The sequence below is a fragment of the Aristolochia californica genome, unplaced genomic scaffold (assembly GCF_029961685.1).
Source record: "Aristolochia californica isolate CCGP_79_NKW_82.1479 unplaced genomic scaffold, dmAriCali1.0.hap1 SCAF_2, whole genome shotgun sequence".
Taxonomy (NCBI): domain Eukaryota; kingdom Viridiplantae; phylum Streptophyta; class Magnoliopsida; order Piperales; family Aristolochiaceae; genus Aristolochia; species Aristolochia californica.
In genome coordinates, this window is record NW_027181881.1 from 42701374 (window position 1) to 42727947 (window position 26574).

General features: G+C 37.1%; 3 protein-coding genes across 6 annotated transcripts; 2 read left to right on the forward strand and 1 right to left on the reverse strand.

Annotated features, from left to right (window-relative positions):
• Nucleotides 1-399: 399 nt before the first annotated feature.
• Nucleotides 400-9392, forward strand: LOC137956134 (ATP-dependent Clp protease proteolytic subunit-related protein 3, chloroplastic-like). Of its 3 annotated transcripts, XR_011113218.1 has the most exons (11): nucleotides 400-710; nucleotides 1151-1252; nucleotides 2055-2177; nucleotides 5961-6020; nucleotides 7226-7322; nucleotides 7427-7500; nucleotides 8302-8355; nucleotides 8445-8528; nucleotides 8800-8922; nucleotides 9031-9076; nucleotides 9163-9392. XR_011113218.1 is itself a non-coding variant. In XM_068803487.1 (10 exons), exons 1-9 carry the CDS (start codon nucleotides 468-470, stop codon nucleotides 8893-8895), a joined length of 933 nt encoding a protein of 310 aa, XP_068659588.1. In that variant the 5' UTR covers nucleotides 400-467; the 3' UTR covers nucleotides 8896-8922; nucleotides 9031-9392. The 3 variants fall into 3 exon arrangements, 2 of the variants coding, with proteins under 2 accessions (XP_068659588.1, XP_068659587.1); XM_068803487.1 differs by having other exon boundaries at nucleotides 9031-9392; XM_068803486.1 differs by lacking the exons at nucleotides 9031-9076; nucleotides 9163-9392 and having other exon boundaries at nucleotides 8800-9024.
• A 1670-nt stretch (nucleotides 9393-11062) lies between these two features.
• On the reverse strand, nucleotides 11063-16250 carry LOC137955496 (translocase of chloroplast 101, chloroplastic-like). 2 transcript variants are annotated; one of them, XM_068802462.1, is made up of 4 exons: nucleotides 14653-16250; nucleotides 14376-14562; nucleotides 14158-14286; nucleotides 11063-14031 (listed from the first exon to the last, which is right to left on the reverse strand). In XM_068802462.1, the coding sequence occupies exons 1-4, from the start codon at nucleotides 16016-16018 to the stop codon at nucleotides 11295-11297; spliced, it is 4419 nt and encodes a 1472-aa protein (XP_068658563.1). In that variant the 5' UTR covers nucleotides 16019-16250; the 3' UTR covers nucleotides 11063-11294. The 2 variants fall into 2 exon arrangements, with proteins under 2 accessions (XP_068658563.1, XP_068658562.1); XM_068802461.1 differs by having other exon boundaries at nucleotides 14376-16250.
• Nucleotides 16251-19295: 3045 nt separating this feature from the next.
• Nucleotides 19296-22638, forward strand: LOC137956565 (uncharacterized). The gene is made up of 3 exons (XM_068804108.1): nucleotides 19296-20500; nucleotides 20813-21013; nucleotides 21269-22638. The coding sequence occupies exons 1-3, from the start codon at nucleotides 19322-19324 to the stop codon at nucleotides 21392-21394; spliced, it is 1506 nt and encodes a 501-aa protein (XP_068660209.1). The 5' UTR covers nucleotides 19296-19321; the 3' UTR covers nucleotides 21395-22638.
• Nucleotides 22639-26574: the final 3936 nt, after the last annotated feature.

Consider the following 26574-nt stretch of genomic DNA (forward strand, 5'->3'; position numbering starts at 1 on the left):
AATAATTTAAAAATAAAAATTAATGACCCTTTCGCCAACAAATTTTGAAATTCACTAGCAGAGGTCTACCCTTTGAAAATTTGTTGGTAGAAGTTCTTCCAATGGAAATTTGCCAATGACTTCTACCACCATATTTTTCATCGAGAGAACTTCTCCTCGGGAAATTTGGACTTCCATCGAAACAACTTATTGTCAGAAGTCCATTGATTTTAATGTGTAGGATACAAATTGCTTCGATATTGAGCAATTTTGGATTACTCATTAGTCCCTATAGGGATGGATTAAGGGATCTAAATAATAATTATTATAAATAATATAATTTATTTTAAGTGAAAATAATTATAAATATCTTATATTATTTTTCACAGGAGGAGATGTTGCAGTTGGTACATGAAGTAGTATAAGAGGCTGGTGAGCAAGTTGATAACAGCCTAGAAGAGAAGAACGGACGAGGAAAGAGGAGAACCATGGCTTCTATTCGCAGTCCTTGCGTGCGAATGCCAATAGCTTCTTCTCTTTCATTCCCTAGATGGACAGGTTCTGCTTCAATTCCTATGCCTCCTATCAATCCTCGCGACCCTTTCCTTCGAAAACTTGCTTCTGTAGCCGCCTCGTCCCATGAAACTCTTCTTCAACCTTCTAAGAATTCGGATGTTCCCCCCTATCTTGACCTCTTTGACACTCCGCAGCTCATGGCATCCCCTGCTCAGGTCTGTTTTGTTATGTATTTATAGATGCCATTTCTTAACTGACTTCTTATGGGAGTGGAGGTCAATTTATTAAGTGAAGAGGAAATTCTCATTCTATATCGCCTAACCGTCTGAGAAAATTCTAGTGTGTTCAGTTGTTTGACTGTAAACACGTTGGACCGCTGATGTATATTCGACAGGAATAGTTTTCTAATCATGCTTTCCTTTCTTCTTTCTTTACTTTTTTTATTTATTTTTATTTTTTCCTTCCCGTTTCTGTTTCTCTAAGTTCTCCGTAAGTCATTATTGTAAACTTTGTATTTTTCTTTTCTTCCTGGAAACGTTTAGAGCTGCCTGTGTCTCGGAGGGATGTCCAGAGCCATATACTGTTGGGATTTTTGTTTGAATTTCTTTGTTAGTTGATCTATTTTTTTCGTCTGTTGATTCTTTTCTCTATACAGGTGGAACGTTCTGTTTCTTACGGTGAACATAGGCCACGAAAACCTCCTCCAGATTTGCCCTCGCTTCTTCTCCATGGTCGGATTGTTTATATTGGCATGCCAGTAAGTGATGTATCTCCGTTCTTATTCCGGAAGAGAAACAGGCAAGATGAAGAGGATTTAAACTTGCTTTGTGCTTGGAATGGAATCATAAAAATCCTAATACACATCCAACCAATGGAGTTAATATTGGTTTACTTTGAAGAGAGAAAAAAATGAGCGACTTGACTACTAATATTTTAGAAAATTATAAATTGGGACCAAGATATAGTTCTATTAAGGAGAAAAACTAGATGCATCCCATTTAAGAGCACATTGCAATTCACTTTGCCTGTCAGTGATAAATTTCTAAGTTAGCTTTAACAAAAGTGTCCTTTAACGGGAAAAGTGTTTACATATTCAAAACTTCACAATGAAAGATGTGATCTGGAATTCTACAATCAAAATGTGGATTTGTGGTCTTCTCCTCCAAAATGAAAATTTTTACATGTGCTTGCTGGTATTGCTATTCAGACTTGGTAGAGAAGAAAAAAGGAGAAATGACAGCTAAAACAGGGAGACAGGAGAGGCATAAAAGAGTATTTTTCAGTCTTGCAGTCTCCTGAAATGAAAATTTCCAACTGTGGGGAAAAATGTTTCTTTTGCATTGTTATCTAAATCTACTCTCACCAGCACTGGAATTAACCTTTGACAGATAGTAGTAATTTAAGATTCCCGTTTCTAAATATGTGCCTTGAAAACTGTCCACTTTTTGCTGTCTGTAACTGTTAATAGCATCCACTAGCATCTTATGTTGATTTTGTTGTTTAATACCAACCCTTTTATTGCTATGTATACCTCTACCTAATGCGTTGTGCTTGATTAGTTGGTTCCTGCTGTCACGGAGCTAGTAATTGCAGAATTGATGTACTTGCAATGGATGGATCCAAAAGATACAATTTATCTCTATATCAACTCTACAGGAACCACCCGTGATGATGGAGAAACGGTATTGTCTATCTTGTTCTCTTTTAGATCATCAATATAGTTCTCAACTGGCAGTCAATTGGATCTTCCTTGAATGTTACTAATTGATATAGAACTTATTGTTCTGTATAGCATTCCTCTGGCCTTTTGTTTGATCTTAAATTAGCTGTTCAACATATAAATGGAATTAAGGACCTTAACTCCTTGAGTTGTTTGCTTATTCTGTTCTAGGTGAGTAATTGCATTGACATTTCAGCCGAGACCCACTCAAATTACAAGAGTGTTATTGTTACCATGAAGTATATTAGGATTTACGTTCCTTAGCTTCCTCGTCAGGTTTCTTCCCTTTGAAGACAAAGTTGATTGTTGCTTGATTGTAGAACAATTATGGGAACAAAAGTAGGTTGGAAAGGGAGGAAAATAGAAGAATAGGCGAGTCTTTTGCTCTCTGTTACAAGGAAAAACCTACTGGAGTTGTGGATCTCAATTGGCATTACATCCTTATTCACACCTTAGGTTACCCTTCCTCCTAGCAAAACAGGCATCCATGTACTCTTAACACAAGATTATATGGTTATGGTTTGGCAATAGGGATTAATTAATCACTGAACTAAATCTCTTTTCTTAAACCATTTTTTGAGGTAAAATAAATCTTTAGGCTGTGCAAGCTATCTAATGAACTCTGAAAACTTAATATGCTGCCGGTGTCATGGAAGAAAATGTAATTATGAATATCTGGTTTCCCTGCCTGGAAGCAATGTGCTCATTCTTCAAATTTTGTTCAAGGTTTTCACGACTATTACATTCTGTAGACTTTCGAGTTGTTTTTTGAAAAAAAGTAGACCTTTGAGGTTCATACGATATGAATTTGGCCTCATTTCCTTTGTTAGCAATTTTTTGCAGCACATTTAGGGCCTTCTAATAAGCATGAGAAGTATGAAAAAGCCAAGACCTTATGAAGATAGACTAGGGTAAGCTTAAAAAAAAAAGATAGAAAAGGTTAAGACAAAGTAAAAACTCTCACTAGGGTTTTTGGTAGTTGTATATCTCATTTCAGCTCAAATTCAGTTTAAAATTGTTATCCAAGAATAGTTGAAGGAAAAGAAAAATAAACCCATGGAGTTTATGGGTTGCTCAAGTGGTGTCTTATTTATTATGAGCTCACATGAAGTAGCTAAATTAACAAGTATCGAGGAGGCAATGGTGTGTTGAGGAATCTGAACCATTACTAAGTATGATCCTAAACTAACTTGTTTGTTGCCTGGTTGTCCTCTGCTTGTAAGGTGTCTCTATAGACTGTTTATGAAGTTTTTGATGAGTTGCAAGAGGAGAGATGCTGTTTTTTAAATTTGAAAACCTTGAAACTGTCTTTTCTTTTCTTTGTTTTTCTTTTTTGAATATTGAATACTTGGCACACCACCCTTAATCCTTGGTAAGACTTGAGCCCATGGCCTCACACTAGAAACCCCCCATGTGACAATTGAGTCAAAGACCCAAGTCACCTTGAAATTGTCTTAACTTCGGCTATTGATCTAAGATGCTCTAAATTTGATCAAAATTTTTAGATATGTCACTTTCTAGATTTAACATCGTGCATTTACCTCTATCTGTTATATTTCCAAAGAAAAAGAAAAATAACGTAAACAAAGAAGAATATGCATGAATGTGCTATTGGGACAACCTAATGCCACTAAGGTTCTTGCAACAGCTTTATCGTTCTTGTTTTGAGGTAGTCATAATCAAGCTTGAATAAGTTAGTCTAATTAGAGTTGAATTTGGAACTTTTGTGATAAACTTGTAAGAAATCATGACCTCAAACTAGAAGCCCCCCCATGTGACCATTGAGCCAAAGGCCCATGGCACAGAGCCTTCAAATTTTTATCTTATTATTCTAGAAGCTATAAGTATAAGTTGGAAAATTCAAGTTTTAACAGACTGCAAGCTCTTCTAAGTTTTGAACCAAAGCAAAACTAGCATGCCAGTTGGGTTTTCTCTTTTCTGAGGACACCTAGTATTGATTGATCTCCTTGATCAATCCTACTCCTATTGTCTTTTATTGCTTTTCTTTTGATTTTTTTTTTTAATTTTACACATAACAACCTGTTAAAAGGAAAAGAACCCTGTAGAGAAATATAACATTGAAGTAATGGAGGAGAAGAGAAGAAGGAAAAAGAGAGAAAGAGAGAAAGAGAGAAAGAAGGGAATGAAGAAGATCAGCTTTGGTGGCTTTACACATCAGGGGGAGAACTCAACCCCTGCTCCCTTTTAACTTAAGTAGAACCTGGGGCAAAAGTCAACAATGCCCTCATTACATGAGTTCCTAATACATCCACTTTAAAACAATGAAAAGTTTAGAAAACAAGATATACTAGTAGACTAAGTTCCTAACATACTATCTGGCTACTAGGAGTAGATATTACATAGGTAATATAACTAAAATACCCCTGAAACACAGTTTCTAACATACCCCTAGCCCAAATATGTTTTGTTGTTTTTAGGTTTCAAACTAGTATCTGCCTCATATACTTTTCCAATGATATTTTCTTTTAGGGTACCATTAAAATATGACATAATTAATGTCTACATATGCTTGTATTATCTCGGGAATTGCCTTCATAACTCTATTTTTGTATCAATCTTACTTTAGTTTGTGAGAAAGCACTAGTGCCCTAGTAATGATGATATTATGTCTCATCCAACGTGTGTGCTTATAAATTGTTCAATGTGTTCTCATACAAGTAAAGTGGAACCAATTTAATGTGGCTTTCAAAAAAATGAAAAGATATCCTCCTCTAGGTTTATTTTTGGAGGGCTCACATTGCTTGCCTGAAAAGAGTTGTAATTTTATTATAATGATAGTGTTTTCTCTTTACTTGAGCGGAAGTTATTAATTTTCTATAGCTAATGACAGGGGTATATAGGCAATTTTTATGATAATTCAAGGATATTTAAGCATTATTTGAAGCCATGTGTATGCAGGCAACCTTTTTTTTTCTTTAAGCAAAGCTGTTATTGCCATGCCAAGTGATAAATTTTGCACCTTTTGCCAGATGGTACCAAATGTCGATATCTTTATGTTCAAAACGATTTAGCATATATAATGAAGTTATAGTATTCTTTTGGTGTTAAAAAAAAGGCTATGGCAGTTACTGACGTTAGACAATTGTTTAAGCTGTCCCCATACGAATTGGTTTTGTTCTCATACTGGTTTGTTTTGAATAAGATTGCACTAAGGATTGAATTTACTTCTCGAGAAAATTCTCAGTTTTGAATATGTCAAACATATTTTAGCCATCTGGAAGATGTAATGCATGGAAATCCTTACACAATAATAGAAAAGGCCCGTATGTGTATGTTTCCTCCGGAACATATGTTACAACTGCTTAGAAGTGGTTGACGAAATATAGGCAGATGGATGAGTTTCTCTGTTAATGTATAATTATTGTATCCTGTGAAAATGCACTTGCTGTTGTATAGAGCCAAAGGAAAGATCATCCTTTGGATACCCCTAGTTTGCCTAGTTTGAATTCAAGTCCCAGTCCCTTGTGAATTCGTTATATTTTAGAATTTTATTTAAGTGACCTTTTGCATTTAAGCAACGTCAGATGTGCATGTCATTTGCATTATGTTCAGAGATTTTTCGTGCTTTTGTGAAAAATCTCGTTTGTGAAAAATCTCTTTCCTCCTTTTATATTGTGATTGTTCAAAATTTTGTCTATTGACTGCAATTCCTTATCATCTTGAGCTTTAGTGAGTAGTTGTACTTCTATGGCCTTTCATGCATAAAATTGCTTGTGTAACACAGGTTGGAATGGAAACCGAAGGTTTTGCTATCTATGATGCAATGATGCAGTTAAAAAATGAGGTCAGGCATTCTTACTTATTTATTTTTCGTTTTAATTTTTTATACTCTGGCACATAATGGCACCTAGAATGAGGTTTCTGCTGTTTAGAGCCAGCTGGAATGGTAGATGTTGCTTGGACAACTAAACAGATTCGTGTCATTTGTTGTTTTCCAAATCATTAGCTTTGTTTTTGGCATTCTATATCTGATCCTTTGGTTCTTTTGTCTTCTCATAATCCCAAAGAAGTGTTAAAGTTGGTGCGGTCCATGTGTATGTGCACTTTTAATAAATTCATGATGTTAGTTTGAGGCTGCATTTGACTCAGCTCTTTCAAGATGGTTAAATTTGGGCCTAAGTCTATCCCAAATGATTAACTGGCGTTAGGAGATCTCTTCCCATGTATGATGTACAAGATTTTTCTAATCCTGGATCTATGTTAGACTATGTATAACATTCCCCCTCACATGTGGGGCCACTATATAGCTCTTAAATGTAAATAATTTTGGGGGAAGGCCCACATACTAGTACCCTCTGATAGGAGACCTCTTCCCAAGTAATAAGAACGTTATCTTTCTAATCTTGAATCCATGTGGGGCTATTATGGTGCCAAAAAGTACCTGTTTGGAAGATTTCCTTTTCCAATAGAAAGTCTGTTTAAGATATGTACCACCTTCTGAAGAAAAAAGTAACCGCTTTTGTGAAGCAAAAAAATAATAAAAGAAGAATTTTCCTCTTAGGAAAATGGAAAACAAAGAGCTACACAAGGAGGCCCATCTTTAACATGGCTCCATGTCTTTGCTGTGGGAGCTGCCTAGCTCATTTATATTGCATAATGATTTCATTCGGCAGGTTCTTTATTAAATATGTAATCCACCGTATAAAATTGTTGAATTATATGAAAAGGGTAGTTTGGTCATTTCACATTTAGTTAGATTGTCACTCTGTGTTAGAAGTTTGTCTTGGTGTCTGTGTCATATGGTTCTAGTTTTATTTGATTTTGAGTTGTAATTGGGGAGTTATTGTGAGTTGGACATAGAGGGGCATTTATGTTCGTTTGACTCATGATGACTTGAGCGAGGGTTAATAAGAAGGGGGGTCATCTTCGAGATACATGGTTACCTGGTACCTGATATTGAGCCTGATGCCAATACTGTGAACGTTGTTGATTAAGAAAGAGTAACTGCTAGTGACATCCTTTTGATAGTGATGATATCCATGCATCTAGATTCAAACAGTTGCTGTTGGAGCTGCCATAGGACAGGCTTGCCTTCTTCTTGCTGCTGGAAAGAAGGGTAAACGGTTTATGATGCCTCATGCTAAAGGTTTGCAACTATGTGGTAGATTGAAATTCTTTTGTTTTTTGTGTTTGCTCTTTTTCTTTTGGTGATTATATGACACTAGCTGCGATTTCTGATTTTTCCTTCAGCCATGATTCAGCAACCCCGTGTTCCTTCATCTGGGCTGATGCCAGCAAGCGACGTTCTGATTCGTGCTAATGAGGTTAGCTTAGCACCTTTACTTTTCTCAAGGCACCTATTATTACCTATCTAATATGAGCTTCTTCTTTTTTCATAAGATAGTGCTAATACAATTTGATTTAGCTGTCACTGTATTCAAGGTTTACTAGTTATTACAGCATCCCGTCATCTTGCTGCGTCTTCCCATTTTATTGAAATTAAACAATTGCTGTGTGTTGTTAAGAGCATGTGTATAATAGTTTCTCTGATCTTTTTGGCACTAGCTGTTTACAATTTCTTAACCCAAAAAATTATTTTCTCTATGCAAACCAACTGTGTCTGTACGTTCTACTTATGGAAGTCTTGCATTTGATTCAGATGATCAAGCACAAGTGAGCAACTGGCTAATATAATTTGTTTTTTGTTTATAAATTCATTTGCTGATAATTATGGCTTCTATTCCTCACTGTTCGGCCCTTTCTGGAACCTTGGTTTCTTTGGCCTGAAAAGTACATGCCAATGTTTAGGGGGCCAGCTGATGCAAGTTATCGACCTGAAACAGAGAGCATTAGGTCGATATTTGAACTAGTTTGACTGAGAACCTCTGTGCATGTAAATATATCGAGAAAGGAGAGAATGATTTCCTTTTCTTTCCCAGTAAATAAAGTTTCATATTTCTTTAGTTGTTGGTTACCCAACATGAGCATCCCTTCTGTTTAAGGGGTGCACTGTACCAGACGTACAACTTAAGCTTTCCCATAGTTTGAATGCTGACCTTGTAAGTGTACTTGATTCTAGTTTGAAAATAACTACAAAGTTTTGATATTATTGAATCGGTTTGCAGGTTATAAAGAACAGGGACATACTGGTTAAACTATTAGCTAGACACACAAGCAATGTGAGTATTGGGATCTGTTTTGCCTTCTTTGCAATCTGAATCTGTCATCTATCTTCCCCTTCCACTGACAAAGCAATTCTGTTAATTAGTCAATTGAGACTGTGGCAAAAGCAATGAGGAGGCCGTTCTATATGGATTCAACTAAAGCTCAAGAGTTTGGTGTCATTGACAAGGTATATCCTATTCTTTTATGAATGTTATTCAAAATATACTTTTTAGAGACTGACGTGATTCCCTACCATATTTTGATGGCGATCATGTTTTATCATGGTTGCTTGATATTTGTTGTTGGAGAAGTAATTGAGCTGCTTGATTTGATCCACTAATCGAAGCAAACCTTGCACTGCTGGGACATGAGAACTGTGGGCGATTAAATGTAGTAGTTGATAATTGTTGCTAGCCTCTTCTGAAAATAACATTTGACAGGTGTGTGTGGTTGTGCAGATTCTTTGGCGTGGTCAAGAGAATATAATGGCAGAAGCAGCCTCTCCAGAAGAATGGGACCGGAGAGCCGGGATCAAGGTTGTGGAAGCCACCTAATGTCATCCTTGGATCCCTCTCAACCATGTAATTGTAATAACGCTCTTGTTAATGTATACTTGCAAATTTATAACAACTGTAAAGCAAACTATATTTGATTGAATCAAGAATTGAAGTCCATTTCTGCCATTTCAGATGGTCAGGAGATGTCTTGGGTTTCATAAAATTCGACACACTGATGGTAATGTTTAATACATACATATGTATTAAACACTATTTGTATTAAATGTTACTTGTAACGTTACAAAGTTCACGTCGGGTGGACAGGGACAGGGTATATATAGGTGGCACAGCCGTGGAAGGAGAAGGCACAACCAACACAGCCAACATTAGCAAAGGAGATTCGTATGTTACATGACCAAAATCGAGAGTAATGGCAATGACGCCACATTGGTGTTTTCAGAGAGGTATGTCAGCTCCAAGCTATTAAAATGCTCACCTGGGGGAGATTTACCTTGCTTAATGAATATGGGATAAGATGGGCTCTCTTTTATGGTTTCATTCGTCTTTCTCAGAGTTTTGTCTCTCATAAGACCCTTCTTGTGGTTCTCTTTGTTCCCATTTCAAATAGCGGACATGGAGACATTTTCATCAGATTTTATCTCAAAAATTTATTAGTTTCTCTATTGGTGCAAAGATATTTGTAAGCGTTTTCACTTCCCAATGCCTCAACTCTTGATCAGTCCAAAGGCGAAGTCCCATTAAAAAGAAAATAATCGATCAGTCATGTTAGAAATGTTTAACATTATAGAAGTAATTGACATCTCTGGAAAGAAATTATGCTTCAACTTGCATTTAAAATATTTCAACTTGCATTTAAAATATTTCCAAAGTGTCAACCAAGTCTTCTTTGTTCTCTACATGACCAGTTCTCCTTCGTCACCACAAAATAGTATCATCAATGAGAAACATGAATGTAATACTAACATCTACTTATTCATTAGTGAAATTTGAAGCTTTTAAGTATTGTTCCATTTGCCATACGAAGTTCTCGATCACTTTGGAATCGTGTACGCTCTCGTATGGTTTAGACTCTAGAACCTTGATCTTCCTTTACGTAGGAATCTTTGCCCAATTTAGAATGGCTTGTTTAAAAATCATCATTCTCATTCTCAACTCTTCCAACTCCATTTGCATCTCATTTATGTTCGCCTTTAACATCGTAATGGCCACATGCACGTCGTCCTCTAGCTCTTGAATTGCTTCAAGATTATGTTCTTGGACATCCGCTAATTCTTGAATCTTTTCTTCCCAACTCGAGTATAGTACTCTACTTTCTCGAGCCTTGATTCAAAATAAGTTAAATAAAATTCAGTTTCAAAAACTTTCTTCTTACCTTTGTTCAATTTAACTTCCAAAGTTGCTTTGGATGATGTCATGATTTGGTATCAATTCGTCTATTCCGTGTTAATCCGAATGAGCATCCAAAGCAACTCAAGAGAGAGCCAATGGACCAATTGTCTAACATAGGAGCCATCTGTGATGGAACAACAATTTGGTAAGTGTTTCTTCTTCCCCTTTAAGAAGGATAACGCAACAAAAATGTCTTTATTGCCGCACTTAACTTGGGAATGGAAAAGCTGTTACTCTCCCCCTATGAGGGAGGTAGGGAGGGAGGGAGGCAGTCTAGTATAAACCCACCCCTCACTCCTCACTCCGGGCGAGGAATAGTTTTGTTGACTGCACAAAACCCAGCTCCCCTTCCGCTATTCTTTCAGTCAGAGGCATCCCTCTTCTCTGTAAATGCAAAAATCTTCTCTTCTCCTTATGCTGATAGAGGAGTCATCTCTGAAAAAGCAGGGAAGCTCCTCTCTGCAAAAGCAAAGAAGAACAGGGAAACACAGAGAAGGGCAAGGAAGCCAAGAGGGGGGGTTGAGGTGGAGTCAGTGAAAGGCCAGCAATGGCGACGAGAGTTGAGTTTTCAATGCATTGCAGGCGAGACAGGCTTATTGGGCACTGTCGTGTTTACAACCAAACCTTGTTGCCATCCCTATACTGCTCCAAAACAACAATCTGCGACAAAAGCAGGGGTGTTTCGTTCTATAGTGATCAAATGTACTGATGAACTGAAAAACCCTTTTATCAATCATATTACAGCACCACCCTGTATATGCTCAGGCATTACTAATATCGGGTGACAAACAGAGGTCTCCATTACAGCGATATATAATATAATGAACTAATATTTGATGAATCATTAAGAATACCCTCTTGGTTCCACCTCGATTCTACAGCTCAATAACATAGATTTTAAAGCTATTGCAGTACTGATTGGACTCGATAGGACATTTATTCAGGATGCCAAAGAAAAGAAACTGGTACCGTAATAAACATGCTCAATGAGTCTAATTTTGATCTCTACGAATCAAAATTTGATGACTTTTTGAAGGAAACAAAATCTAGTGCACATAATAAGCTTCACCTGGAAAAATGGTCCTCAAGATAGTGGATGCAATTGGGAGAAGACCTACAAGTGCAATCTGAAGCTGCTCTGAGCTGCTCGTCCGTATAGTAATTTGCCCACTCAATTTATTATTCAACCCAACCCGAACAGCCATCCTAGAGTTTCGGCCAATTGAGAACTGAGACTGCAAGTTAGCACCCAAGGCCAAATCTCCTCTCCATCTCATAAGAGATAGACCAAGGGTAGCTTGGTCCTGACCAATTGGATAATCCTTCTCTCTCAGGCGCGCTTCCAAATTGGCCCCATATGCCACATCACCTTGGGATCGCACAGCTCCGGTGCTACCAACCAGACTCAAACGCTTTCCAATTGAAATCTGATCTTCAATCTTGAGGCCGGTGGCCACATTCTCCCCCAAGAAAGTCACCGACACCCCTGCAGTAGTCTTATTCCTCTTCAAATTTTTGAATTTGGTTTCACCTCTAAGAATGTAAGCAAGTTGTTTTCCGACACTCTGGATATCAAATCCAGCCAATGAAGAACCTTTGTCCCCATGTTTGGCAGAGACGGAGGAATCCAAATGAATGTTGAATTCCTTCTTATCCTTTGTGATTTGGACTGAGACAACAGCAGGGAACCGGCTAGCGATGGCAAGACTTTCTTCAAGGCTGACCCCATCATAACCAGAGTCATGATCCCACCCATGGGTGTCTAAAACAGGTCGTGCAAGTAGGCCAGATGTTGGCTCCAGAAAACGGTACCTATAACCAGGATTATCCCCATCAAAAGAAGGTGGTAACACCATGTCGGGTAATGGAACAGGTACAGCTGCTGGAGCTCCATTTTCCGGATCAAAATCTTCTCCTGTGTCCCCATATCCAAAGTCAGCCTGACCTTCTTTTCCTCTTTTCTTGAGCTCCTTCAATCTTTTAAGTTCCTCCTTCCACTGCTTCTTCTGTAGAAGTTTCGCCCGATAGTCATACTCATCAAAATAAGCTTTCCTCTGCTCTTTGCTAAGCTTTTCAATTTGAGCTTTACGCAAAGGCTTAAAGGGTGGAAGCTGGTCATATTCATCCTCACCCTCTTCTTGGTCAGAATCTGACAAGTCAGCCAGATCAATATCAGAATCTTCATTGTCACCACCCTGATCGCTTGCAAGTTTTGGGTGGGCTCTTGACTGTAGAAGGGATGAAAGCAAGAAGGGCAAAGGTGGTGAACGCACACGAAACCCAAATAATTTTCCAGCGGATGAATCCTGGAGTTTCAGTAAAGAATTTGCTTCAGACAAGATCTTGGAAGAATAGCATAATAACAGTAACTGAGGGCGCCAAATTTGGCCATTGGGAAGTACACTTTGCCCCCGGATCTTTCTACATGAGGGGTGGTTCTCAACAAGCGCCACAGGGTTCATCAGACGCATGTCACCAGCTGCTTGCCGAATGGAATGCTGGACAATATGAGAGCGTTGTGCCACAAGCACATCATAGCTCAAGGGGGATCCATTGGGGCCATCTGGAGGGGCTGAAGCAGCATGCGTAAGGGCAACAATTGCATTAAGCCAGATTGATGAGCCCAATACACTACTGATCGATCTTAAAAGTGGAATATCATTAAAATCTCGTGTGTGAGTATCAAGGCGATCCACATAAAGGACAATATCAGGTGGGCATTTTTTTGTGAACTTTTTAATAGAAGATAAGATCTTTCTGTTCAAACCTTGGTCCATCACTGAGGACTTCAGACCCGGTGTGTCAACAACCCGGACGTTAACCCCATCAACGACCCCAGTAATCTCTTTAACACCTGTAGTTGTCGGTTCAAATGCACTAATCTGAGTCTTTTCTTCACCAAAAATAGAATTGATGGTGGCACTCTTACCGACACCAGTTTTACCTAGTATTAGAACATTGAAAGAGAAATCTAAATCATCCTTTCCAGCAGATTCTAACTGCCCTGCAGCCTTTTTTGCACAATCAAGGCTAAAAGATCGGTTAGTATGCCTCGCCCTTCTAATCCCCTCGGCTAGGTTAAGCCGATATAGAACCTGTGCGGCCACTGTATCTTCAGGAGTATGGCCGAGTCTTTGAACTAGACGTAAGAATTTCACTCTTATTTGATGAATCTTCTCTTGCAATTTTTTTTCCTCACCATCCATGTTGCTGTCATCCTCACCAACAACTGCAAGGTCAGAAGGACTAAATATACTAGGACGGTTTGGACGGGCAGTGGGTTTAAGAGAAGGAACAGTGGAACCCAGACCAGCTGGACGCTCAACAGAGAAAATCCGACTTGGGCCATCTCCAGAGGAGACAGTTATACTTGCATCAGCAGGTCCTGCACTAGTTGCTGCTTTCAGTAGAGCTGCCAATGCAGCTGAGTCAAACAACTTCCCATCACCATCCTCATCAGTGTCCACTTCTTCATCTGAGTCTGAGATAATCTGTCCATCCATCTTATGAGAGTACTCCTGTGAACTAGTAGAGCCGTGCTCCATTTCTTTTATTAGCAGCTCAGCAGTTTCAGAGAGACTTATCTTTACATGCTTGTCAATAACTGAACCATCCTTATCCTCATCCGAATCAGCTTTGTCTTCATTTCTGGCTTCAGAAAATTTTGATACAGGCAGCTGGGAGTCACTTGAAATTTCATCAACGGATACATTGTTGTCTCTAGTTGATGATAGATTGATGTTTTCTGCAATCTCATGATCTTCATTCAAAGATTCAGACTTCCTGGAAACAATTGAATTTGATGAAATTATCTTATAGAAAAGCTTAAACAGATTACCCTTTTTTATGCCCACGAATAAGAAGAGCTGTATTGTTTAATAAAAAAGATTAGTAGGGCATGCTTTTTACCTTTTCCCTCCATCTTCAGGTACCGAATGGAAATCATCAGATACGTCATCTTGTGGATGCTCAACACTGAAATGTGTGATGGCATCTCCATTTGATAGACCATTATCATCTTTCACCATAGACAGATTCCTGACAAGAACAGAATTAGAACTGAAGCTTTTTGTATAAATTCATACTCAACATAGATGTAAGTAAAACTAATTGTTTGCACATCATACTCGCTCTCTCCATCAGCTGGTGAAATGGGCAGTGGCTTCTCTTCAAGATCGTCCGCAGCAGGCATAGGTTGCACTTCTGCTTTTTCTTCAACAATGAGTGCATTAGATGAATCACTACCATCAGTAGCCTCTTGACTGCTTTGAATGTCAGCTTTGCCAACAGCATCATCTACAACGCCTACAGACCCTGTTTTTGAATTCAGCGAGTCCAATTCAGGCACTTCCAGTACATCAGTTTCCGCTGGTTCAATGTGGTCAGGTTTGTCATCGACAATACCTTCATTGTCCTGTGCAGTGGAGCTCGAATCCGCTGGATTGTCTGTAAAACTAATTGCTTCATGAGAACTACTACTCAAAAGTTCAGGTTTTTCAACCACCGGATCTTCCACTTGGCTATTTGAAGCATCCCTTGCCTCTATCGCAACTACGTTGCCTGCTTCAGGTCTAGACAACGATGGGCTGGCTTCAACCAGTGGACTAACTTCCGATGCCGAATTTTGATCAGCAACAGATTGAACACCCGAAACTTCATCGTTTTCCACTGTGAACTCGTGTACTCGCCCTTCCCCTTCAGAAACCGTACTTTCGTCTGACCCCAGAACTCCTGATGGCACACCTTCAAAAACCGAATCTCCTTCAACCACATGGTTTTGCTCAACCGCAGCGTTTCCGCTTGCCAGCTCATCCTTATTATTCCTTGCAGTGGCATCACCAGGCTCCATGGTTTCCACTTCCAGTTTCTCTGATACGGGATTTCCATGGATTTCCTGGTTTGTATCATCCACTGCTAGGTTTGTGGGTGACTTGCCAACCTTATCCTTTTCTGGTGAAGGGTTTTTGTCGTCATCGACGAAAACCCCACTTTCAGGCATTTCAGAAAGGTTGATTGTTTCAGTTTCAGGACTCACCGCTTCGGGAGGCGCATTAGATTCATATCCCTCAACTGTCTTCGTTTCCGAAACCGAATTGTCGACCAATTCCGTGGACTCCCCAGGCTTACTGAGAGGAGGTCCATCTGAAGCTGGAGAGGGTTCGAGGACCTTCTCATTCGCACCCAGAGCACCAGTTTCTGTCTCCGAAATCTCCACCGATGGCGGCTCTCTGGCCATCCTCTTCTCCTTACCACCTAGAACACCAGTTTCCGAATAATCTGACTCAGAAATCTCCACCAACGGCGGCACTCTCGCCACACCCGAGAACCCATCATCCTCCCCTTCACTGGCAAAAACCTCATGGACCACTTCATCGTCGTCATCCCTCGACGGTTGCGCAATAGGCATAGTCTTCATCGGCGGCAAAAACCCCACAGAGTCCTCCAAGACGTCACTGCTCTCCTCCAAAGGAGGAACCGCCACGTCCTCATCCGCTATATTTTCCTCATCTGGGTCAGGCACAAAAGGCCTCTCGGAGGCCGTTTCGAAGTCTTCCTCGCCGCTGATATAGTTTTCCGCGGTCTCAGAGCCGTCTTCCGACCCACTAATCGAATCCTCCGCTTCGTCCTCTATTATATCCTTGTCATCATCGCTGGCATCGTCGGAAGGGGGAGCTCGTATAGGGAAAGAACCTGAATTAGATAGAAGAATTTTAGGCGGCTGGGAGGCCCCTTGTGTTGCAGAAAGAGAGGCAGAGAGGTTGGAATCCATGACTTTAAGCTTTTGTTTTTAGAGAAAAGCACATGCAATCAAAAGCAAAAGGAGAACAGAAGTGTTGGAAACGATGGAAATGATGAGAGGGTTTAGGGTTTATCTCCTTGATTGTTTTAGGTTATCGCTTTTCTCCTTCTGGCTAACTGGGAGCGGATATGGGATGGCTGCAACAGCGCCACAACCACAGAAGCACTGAGAACCAGTGTGAGATAAGATAGGATTTTTACATCCTCGAGAGAACCTTCTCGCGTGGAAACAACAAACGTAGCGTTTTGACGGATCCCACACCGACCCTTCATTTCATTCTTTTGTTTTTACTCAATTATGTTTCGATTTTTTTTCACCACTGAAAACGGAATTGAAGCAGTTTTCATTCCAAATTTGATGAGATTTTTAGCAAAGTGGGCAAGAAGTTTTTTCTTTCTCTTTCAAGTACAGAAGTTGGTGAATGGTTGTTGAGTGAGGGGATAAAAATCATTATACTTTTGAGCATTCCTCTTGAGATGCATTTGGATGATTCGTCAATTAATCTCTATGAATTGGTTTATGGAAAAAAAATTAATCTTTATATGATTTGAATGTTCAAATTACACTGTTTGTTTATTTTAAAGTGCTTTTAGCATATGTAGGTTGGTTTTTTAAGTCAAAGTGGGTGACCCTTCTTCTTCTAAGCTTTTGTCCCAACTAAAATTTTAATTTTTTTTATATTATTAATTCCTTTTTTAGGATTACTCTAATGTTAAGTATTTTAATTAATTTATAAATAAATAAATTTAATTAAATTATTTGTAGTTTAAATTTTAAAGTTTAAAAATAATACCCATTAATTTAAAATTTATATCTTAAATTAAAATTGCCTCTCTAAAAAATAATTAATTAATTAATGAAATTTCAGGAATAAAAGTTAACAACGAGCCAACTAAGCATAGAAAATAAATGTTAACAAATTACACGAAATATAAAAATAATGATAATATTTAAATAATTAATTCTATAAAAATAATTTAAATATTATCCTTTTTTATATCAATGTTATAAAAATTAACCCAATGAAATGGTAGACTTGATTCAGCCCATTTCAACAGGGTTTGGTCACCACCCATTGACCTGTTATGACATCATAGTGACATCATAAGTACAAATAAAATAAAAAATAATTCCGTACAAGCTTTCATTCTCCCAAATTTGTTTTGCAAAGGGGAAGGAGGGGGGATCTACCTCTCCCCCCATATTTTGGTATGGGGGCTCCTATCTTTCTATTTCGGTTATTTTAACTAGATATGAAGGAGAGAGCTTTTGCTCGCTTGTAACAAGGAGGCTAAAATCTAAGAGAAAAATTGAATGTTGTACATCACCAAAGAAACATTTAGGCTCCTTTAGTGCACTCTGGAAAATTAAAGTGAAAATAACCCAAAACTCGTTAGTTTACACTATAAGCGGCACACTTATTCCTAAGAAAAACGATTGAAAGTCAAATCAATCCCTAGGCTAGTGAATTCACTTTCTCACTCGCTCTGTCACTCTTGTTTCGCTCATTCTACCCTCTCACTTTTACATTTGGATATAATAAAATTAAATATTTGTTTAAGTATTTTAATTTATATATTTAATCAAATTAAAATCTTATCTTAATTTTAATTATTTATTAATTTGAACATGTTAATTTTTATCTTAGTTTATTAAAAAATAGTTCAATCAAATTATCTTATAAAAATTAAATATATTAAAGTAATTTTATATAATAAAATACCCTTTTTTTTATTCATATAATGTCAAGATTTTAATATTATATTAATTTATAATTTAAGAGTGAGAATTTAGATATTACAAAATTCAAAATTTAATTAAGTATTTGGATATTATAAAATAAAGTTTTTGTTTGATCATTTTATTTTTATATATTTAATTAAATAAATAACTATTTTTTAAAAATTATTAATTTAAAACTAGTTAAAATTTATTTTATTTTAGTCAAATAAAACTATCTAAAATAAATTTTAATTAAATTAAATTAAATTTATATAATAAAATACACATTTTTATTTATATAAATTCCTTATGTTTAATATTATATTTAATGACTATTTAAAGAGTAAGAATTTAGATATTCTAAAGTAACAATTTGATTAACATTTGGATATTATAAAAGTAAGGATTTGTAATCATTTTTATATAATTAAATTAATAAAACAAGTTAAATTATATTTTAGTTTAATTAAATAAAAAATATTATAAAATTAAATCTATAAAAGTAAATTTTTATAATAAAATTCCCTCTTTTTTATTTACATAAATTTATGATTTTTAATATTATATTTAATTAATATTTTAAGAGTGATAAAAAGTAACAATTTGATTAAACATTTGGATATTATAAATTTTAATTTTGTTTAAGTTTTTTATATATTTAATAAAATAACTAAAATTAATTTATTAATTCAAACAAGTTAAAATCTATTTTAACTTATTAATAGAAATTTTAAATAAAAATATCTTATAAGAGCTAAATCTATTAAATTATTTTATTAATAAATTTCTTTTGTACTTTCAATTATACTTTTGACTATACACAAAAATATATATGCCACTATACTTTCCATTGCACACACTAACACAAAAAAGTAATTCACTTTCACTTTTTTTTATTAGGTAATTTACTTTCAAACCATACTAACCCCCTTTGTGGAAGCCAATGAAACTTTCCTACCTCATTCTCCTTTCCTTCGACTCTCTTCCCTTGACCCAAAATCGAACGAATTTTTTACCTTGCTCCATTACAAGTTCTGAGGAGGGGAAAGGGAACCCCATCCCCGGGTTTTTCTAGTCAGGTCAAGTTTGGGCAATGGAAGTGGAACAAGAGTAAAAAAATGTTATCGTTGTTATCATCTTTGGGTTCGATCGAAGAAACACCATGTGAATTATTGTTTATACTCAGTTGCATTTCGAGAAAAAAACGTCATGTAACGAGGCTATATTTGAAAATTACCCTTTAAAATAATTAAAATTATGTTTATACAATATAAAAATTGTGATTATCATTAAATAACTATAAAGAATGTAATATACTTCTATCGTAAGAGGTGAGGCATCTTGTTCTGTTTTGGGCATTTCATAAAAATATTTGAAAAAATGAGACGTTAGCGTACCCTGGAATATGTAATAGGCTTTGAACCCACCCAACCTATAATAATTATCTAGGCAATCTTAAGAAATTCCACCAGGAGCTTAAGTACTCCACATCTAGGGGATGGATACCTTGTGAGCTTAAATCGGCGAGACTCCGAGCATCAGAGACGACCCATGGCAGCGTCTCGGATCCTGCTTCCTGCTTCTTTATTCCCGCCACGTTCGTCTACTGCCCTTTGCATTACCGGAATACGAAGGATTCGAGCTTCCCTTCAAGCTCAGAATCCCTCTAGACGGCCCGTCAAAAGGAAAAATCACCTCCGGCAAAAGCTCCTCAACACTCTCACAAAACCCTATCTATCCCTTGAAAACCTGCCTCTTCCCGACGACCAAAATGAAAACACTTCTCTGGTAGAAAATCCCATCAATCTCGTGGAAGGAGACGAGCTTCAGTTTCAAACACCCTGCCTTCCTGAGCATATCATAGGTGACCCAAACGAGCGTGTTGAAGACCTCTCTCATCAAGATTTTGGGCAGACTTGTAGAGATGCACAAGAAAAAGAGCTTTCTTTTCAGACCCAGCTTGCCAATTCCCAGGCCTTACCAGAACTAAATTCGGTTTCCTTCAGATCGGTTTTGAGCCTTGTATTGGGGTTATTTGTAGTTGAGACTGCAGTTGCGCTGTGGATTTTCCGAGCTGCCGATGTAACTTCTGAAGAAATTTCTAGTGGACCTGAAGTTTTGGGCGTAGAGATAGAGAATGGGAACGGAAAAGCAAAGAAACTAATGAAATGGAATGGACACTTGAATTCTAAAGCTGGCATAGTTCCTTGTATGGATGAGTTGAAACTGAGCGACAAAGTTATGGAAATCAGAGCTATGGCAAGGGAGGCAAGAAACAGTGAGCAGAAGAAATTACAGAAAGACGCAATTCAGGAAAACGGAGATGAGATTGATCCTGAAACTGAACTAGCTACTGCCAGAGCGGCTGTTCAGAAAGAGATTGATCACAGATTGCTTAAAACAAGGAAGAATTTGGAAAAGCGGTCTGTTAAACCTCTATCTGGGGATAGAGAAACGTCAGAGAAACAACCCAACAAGCCGAAGGGCTTTCAGAAATCGAAAGATAATCGTAACACTACTGAAACTAGAAAAAAGACCCAAAATGGGAATATTTACTTCAAAGCTGAGACTAATGGAGTGGATTGCATTTCTCTGCAAAGTGATTCTTTGCATTTGGAGAAGGCCTTTGATCCGCTCAAGGGTGATGAAATTCAGGAAAAGCTTGATGTAAAGGCTCCACTAAATGAAGAGCAAGAAGATGTCTGGTGGCATAAACTTCCATATGTTCTTGTAAGTTAGATTCTAACGACTAGTTATTGGTCTACGAGCATATAATTAGTTTGAACTGTTTTTTCTTCTTCTTTGTATGACATCTTACATCCTCATTCGTTATGTCCGAGTTCAGTATATGGTATGAAATATCTGTTCTTATTGGTGGGAGTGCTAAAATCCTGACTATGCTTCATGGAAAGGTCGGTGCTTGTTTGTCATTATTAAGGCATACTATTAAGAGGCGCCTTCTCCTGTGTATTGTTATTTTCATTTGCTTATGTCAGCTGAGCTCCTTTAGCTAACCAAACTGTTGAACCGATTCTATAACAGGTTATTCTTTTACGAAGAGGATCAGATCATCAAGGCGGATTCTATTCCTTAAAGACTAGCCCCTCCGCTGATGATGATATCGTGTCTTATACTGTTGCTTTTGAGGACCGAGGTGATGCCTCCAACTTCTGCTTCCTGTTAGAATCATTTTTTGAAGATCTTGCAGATTTCAGAGCTGATGTCGTTCCTTTGTCAATAAAAGTAAGTATTGGTCATTGTTGTGATCATAAATTTTGCTATTGCATTTGTAAATTTTTAGTTGTCAGCAGCAATTCTAAATTTACTGTTGCGTCTACATCCCCTATATTGTGATAATATCAAATGGACTAAACTAGAAAGAATATCTCACCCAAATCAAGAGCCCTAAACTGGAAAGAGTCCTACTTTCAGATAAAAATTTCAATTAATACACACATTTCTTCACATGTTCTAAAACCCGAGATTGATTTCTTTCAGGAACTCCAAAGGGAAATAAGATCCAGCTCAAAGAAGGTAATTGTTGTTAGGAAAGGGAGGCTTCAGCTTTACGCTGGACAACCTCTCATTGATGTTGAGATGGCTTTACGTGCTATCGATTATTGAACATGATCAAACACCAAAATTGAAAGTGATCAGGAGGAGATAAATGAAAGGTGCCTTCCTCTTTTCATGGGGCTATGGATTGGGTTGAGAAGAAAGCTAGTGAGAGCAAAGTATCCCTTTTGAAGATGCTGTTGAGAGCAAACATTTTCCATGATACAGTGCCATGTTGTCAGTTGTAGGACTCTCACTGCTGTGTCTATTTTGTTGAAATGGGTGTGATTGAAGCATTAAAACTTTCAATGGGAAGAGCAAGCATTTCAGAACTTGCTTAATAACTGTGGGGACGTTTGACCTCAGTTTCATTAGGAAATTTTGGTTTTGGAAATCTTTCTCAAAAGTTTAGCTTTTGGGGAAATCTCTGGTTCAGTGAAACTCTTGGTCATCATATGTAGATAATTTTAGACGGGAAGCTGATTTGGAGGGCCAAGGAATTGTTGAAGGGAAGAATTTTGTGTTTGTAGTGCCGTTTGTTCTCTCATTAATAAAAAAACATGAGGTGGAGAACATGAAATATGAAGCGATGAATTGTTTCAGACTGGAAACCACTACAATCAAGTCAGGATTTCACAAAAGTGTTTTATGTTGAGTTAAAAGTCGTTCTCTGCCACTCTTTACCGACCGAATAGACACTTTAATTTGTTATTTACCTTGGGTTCCCTCTGATCCTTGACATTTTAAACATTCTGTTAGACAGGCAGTAAAGATGGAATTTTGTCATTTGCCACTAGTATGGTACAATTTTAAGTCATCATGGATTTTACTGTTCAAAACCGGAGAAACCAGAGTCCAATATGCAAGCAGAGATATCTTGTTGTCGTGTGTTTGATGTCATATGGGAAGTGCTTCCATCTTCAGAGTTTTCTTGCCATTTGGAAGAGTAGCTGGGTGTTTGCTGCCATATCTTGGTTGTTTTGGATAGGTCTGGATTGTGGGATATTCAAGAACAAGGATACAAGATGTTCTGGTCAGTTGCTGCCGAAAAGGGTGCTGCTATGGTGCCGTCTAAGTTTCTTTCAAATGATTTTTGCCAAGATTGGGAATTGCATGGACTTTGAGGAAATTTTGGATCTGTTGCCAATGAAGAAGACAGTTTTGGCTGAATAGGGAAGACCTTAGCACAATCTCATACTTGTTTCTTGCACACAGGTCTGCAGGCTTTTGTTATTTCATTATTTTTTCCTTCTACTGATTCTTTCAGGTTATTTTGTTCCTTCTTTATTAATTTAAAATGAGAGTCATTGTCTTTTCCATATTCATTACACACAAACACACCCAAAATCCTCATCACTGATGAGGCAAGGGATATGACCATTTAGCTAGAGGTTTGAATCCGCTATGAAAGATGAAGTATAACAAATCCCATACCTAGGAAAATTATTGCTGTTATGCACATTTTTCTTGTTCTGCTAATATGCAGTCTAAACCACAGCACTTATGAACCTTATACAGTAGCTTTCGAGCTGTTTGATTAGTCATTGGCGAAAATTGATTTACTTATGTCAGATGTCTGTGAACACTCGATGGCATATGGTCTTAAGTGCACTGAGTATTGGTGGATAAACGTCTCACCATTCTTTAACCTGTACCCGTACCCACATCTCAGGTTGGTAGGGTGGGCATTAGAGGTGTTGTCACGAGTGATAATGAAAAATGAGAAGAAAAGAATGGCTCTTTTCTGCTTATTACTCATACCGGGAAAGAAAGCTTGGTCATGTTACTTTAAGGCCCTGGTAGTGCAATGTGTAAGTAAAATTGAATTCACTTTCATCGGGGAAAGTGGCCCAAAAGGCGTTACTGTAAGTGGCGAGTGAAAGTAAATTACAGGTATTTTATATTCACTTGTTCAAGAGAAAAAACGAGTGCAAGTGAAATCCCTCATTGAGACAAGTGAATTCACTTTCACTCGTCGTTTTACTCGACGCTAAACGCTTTCACTCTTCGTTCTCTTCTTATCTACGCTCGCTTTCTGCTCTCCTCTACCCTGTCCATGTGCTCATCGTGCCTTTCATTTTCCTACTAACCCTCTCTCCGGTTCTCCTCTGTGTCCTCATCCCTCCTTGGTTTTTCCTCCTCTCTACAACTGTTTCTCTTTCTCTCTGCTTCAATAAGCTTCTTTTCCTGTCGTCTATCTTTTCTCTATTTTTCCCAGCCGTTGTCCTTCTCGGTTTCTCTCGCTGTCTCTTTCTCTCGCAGACCCTCTCTCAAAACCTAACCCTGAATTTCTATCTATCTCAACCTCTAACACTAATTTCTCTTTGTCTCATCCTGGTCACCCCCTACCCTCAACCCTAAATTTGTCTCAATTTCTATAAAACGAAATTAAAAAACCTGTCACGTCTCACCAAAGGTATTGTACTCTAGCCCTAATCTTTGAGTTTTTTAATTTTTGTGAATTTTTTTAATTTCTGAAAATTTATGATTTCTCTTTAATTGTTTGATACTATATTTTTGTAATTTTTGTGTTTAGGGTTGATACTTAATGTTTAGTTTAATAAATTCTGTTAATAATGAATTAATAAATTTATTGAAATTGGATTGATAATGAATTAATTTATGTTAATAAATTCTGTGTTATTTCATTGAATTGGTGATATTGAATCAATTTTTTTAAAATTGTATTACTTTAAACTGTCATTTGCTACTTCTAGTGATTTAGATGAAAAAGGGACATTCTCAAGAAATGTATTCCTCCTTTACTCCAGTTAACCATGCAGTGAACTCAGGTCTCTTGGTCCTGCAAAAAGGAAGAGAAGTAAATAATGTCAAACAAGGGGAAACCGAAGAACATGTGAAGCTACTATAAGCAGTGAAGGAATTTGATGATCAGTACTGCTAAAGGTGAAAAATAAATAACTAAAAGAGGTTTCAAGCATTTTGCCACTAAAAAAATAGTTACTTAGGTTAGCTAAGAACCATTTTGCCACATGATCTTAAACTTTTTAGTGATTCCGCCTCTCGGTTAGCTAAGAACCAGCATAGGTTCATCTACCGAAAGGAGTAGTTGATCGAACCAGTGATGGGTGTTTTGTTACTTGTTCTGTTTTCCTTCACCTTTATCATTATCGTTTCGTCCAGTGGACACTAGCAAAGGAAATGGGTAAAGTTCTTAACCCATCTTTAGTACTTGTAAATAAATATTTGCTTAATCTTATCTTCAGACTTCAAAAATCTTCTTCGTGAAAATAACAAGCACTGGAATTTGAGAGAAAGAGAAAATGAGTCTAGTATGAAGGGGACCAGACTTGAGGGGCCTCTGAGACTCCATTGAAGGAGTTTGATTTGAAAGAGAGTGTACAAAAAAGATAGAAGGAACAGAAAAGGAATCGTGCAAGAAAGGAGAAACAAAGAAGAGAAAAAAATGGAATTCAGAGATGGGCATTGATTTGCAGAGAATAGACAGGGTGAAATGACTGGATGTTTGTCTTTGTTTTCACAAAAAGGGAATCGATTAAAGAATAGAAAACGACAAGGTGTGCAGTGATAATGGATGGAGAGAGAGAGAGAGAGAAAGGGTTTAGACGAAGTGAAACGTATCTATGCTTGTCTTGGTTTTTACAGCAGATTGATTGACACAAATCTTACACAAAAAGCTTGGTGAAGTTTAGCAAAGTTTTGTTCTTGTGTTTTTCCCTTGATAGAAAATATTTTTTGAGTAAAATTGCCACCCTGAGTCCAACGCCATTTTTGTAGTTTTTTTCATCTCCAACATGTTAGACGATTGACGAAGCGTCCCCACATTGTGACCTGTCATCGTTTGGTGTTTCCCCTTTTTGGGTGGTCGCCGATTGTAATTGGCAATAGTTACAACCTCTCACATTCCCATGAGGACTATAAGAATAGGTCTGGTCTATTAAACCTGAACATTGCCGATGCCCCACCTTGGGCAAATGATGTGGAAGACTTGTTTAGCAATGCTATTACTAAAGAAGTCATATCAAAGAATCTAAAATAAGTTTATACAAAGCATATCCACAAGTTTCATGGATTCTAAGTTGAATCTCATGCAAGACACGTTTCACAAGAGAAGAGTATAAAGGAAAAGGTTGAAATAAATATGGATGTTTCCTAGTTATGTTTAATCTCTTTATGTTTGGTTTAACAAATTATATTTTAGGTATAATTTGGAATTTCATAAAAGTTTATTTTTAATAGGATTCAAGTTGTATTCCTTTATAAAAGGATGTGGATGTATGAGAGTATGACACTCGTATTTTTTTCTCACATATCAATCTAAACGTTTTCTCTTGGTTCTCTCTTTTATCACCTCTCCTTTCTATGTTTTCTCTTCCGCTCTCTCTCTCTTCCATGATTTCTCCATGAAAACATGGTATTAGATCGAGAAAGGATTTGACATGGAAAATGTGAAGAAGATGGAGAAGAAAGGGAGAAAGAAAAGAAGAAGTAGAAATTTTTTTTTGTTTTTCCTAGTAGTCTTCTTCTTTCCCAGTTTTTACTTTTTCATTGTTCTCACTAGATTACCACTATTTACATAGAGAAAAAAAATATTTTTGAAAGATTATTGAGTCTATTTTCTCAATCAAAAAGAATTTTTCCAATCAAAGGTTTCTATAAAGAGAAATTGACATATGCAAAGTTTCAAGCAGTTGTAGAAAGCTTCAATTTGCAATAAGTTTTGTGCCAAAAAATGGAGAATTTATATAGAGAAATAATATATATAAATAAATCTCTCTAAGTCTATTTGATAATCAAATAAACTATTTCTTAATCCAATTTTTCTAGAGAAAGATATCAGCTTTGGAAGATTCAAAGGGTAGGTTAGAAGTATCTTCCTTGTGAAAATTTGATTCTATAACACCCATTCCTCTTTTTTTTTTGTCTCCACATTCTTTGAGAAATTTTAAATTCTAGTCCTTGCTTATGATTGGTAATTTTGAGTTCTAATTAGAAGTTTTTGAATTCAAAGAAAGAAAAAAATTAGTCAAGTTTCCTCCTTCATCCTCTTTTCATCTTCCTTTAATGGCATGATATCATTCTCAACAAAGTTTGAAAATTTTGAATAAGAAAGTCTTGTTTACTCATTCTAAATTCCAAACCATAAATCTCCCTAATTGTAGAATTTCTTTCTTGAATATTTTCTTTCTAAGTTGGTGAAGTCGTATAGAAAAACAATTTTCTTACAGGAGAGTTTTTTTTAGAAAGCTTCTAGTATAATGTTCCAT

Excerpts from the sequence above, each read along its gene's own strand:
- LOC137956134 (XM_068803487.1), top strand. The coding sequence starts at position 468 with ATGGCTTCTATTCGCAGTCCTTGCGTGCGAATGCCAATAGCTTCTTCT. Across the intron at positions 1,253-2,054 it reads TTGTTTATATTGGCATGCCA|TTGGTTCCTGCTGTCACGGA; the intron begins GTAAGTGATGTA and ends GTGCTTGATTAG. Across the intron at positions 7,323-7,426 it reads TATGATGCCTCATGCTAAAG|CCATGATTCAGCAACCCCGT; the intron begins GTTTGCAACTAT and ends TTTTTCCTTCAG.
- LOC137955496 (XM_068802461.1), bottom strand. The coding sequence starts at position 16,018 with ATGGATTCCAACCTCTCTGCCTCTCTTTCTGCAACACAAGGGGCCTCC. Across the intron at positions 14,287-14,375 it reads CCAGCTGATGGAGAGAGCGA|GAATCTGTCTATGGTGAAAG; the intron begins GTATGATGTGCA and ends TGTTCTTGTCAG. Across the intron at positions 14,032-14,157 it reads CCTGAAGATGGAGGGAAAAG|GAAGTCTGAATCTTTGAATG; the intron begins GTAAAAAGCATG and ends AATTGTTTCCAG.
- LOC137956565 (XM_068804108.1), top strand. The coding sequence starts at position 19,322 with ATGGCAGCGTCTCGGATCCTGCTTCCTGCTTCTTTATTCCCGCCACGT. Across the intron at positions 20,501-20,812 it reads ATAAACTTCCATATGTTCTT|GTTATTCTTTTACGAAGAGG; the intron begins GTAAGTTAGATT and ends ATTCTATAACAG. Across the intron at positions 21,014-21,268 it reads TCGTTCCTTTGTCAATAAAA|GAACTCCAAAGGGAAATAAG; the intron begins GTAAGTATTGGT and ends GATTTCTTTCAG.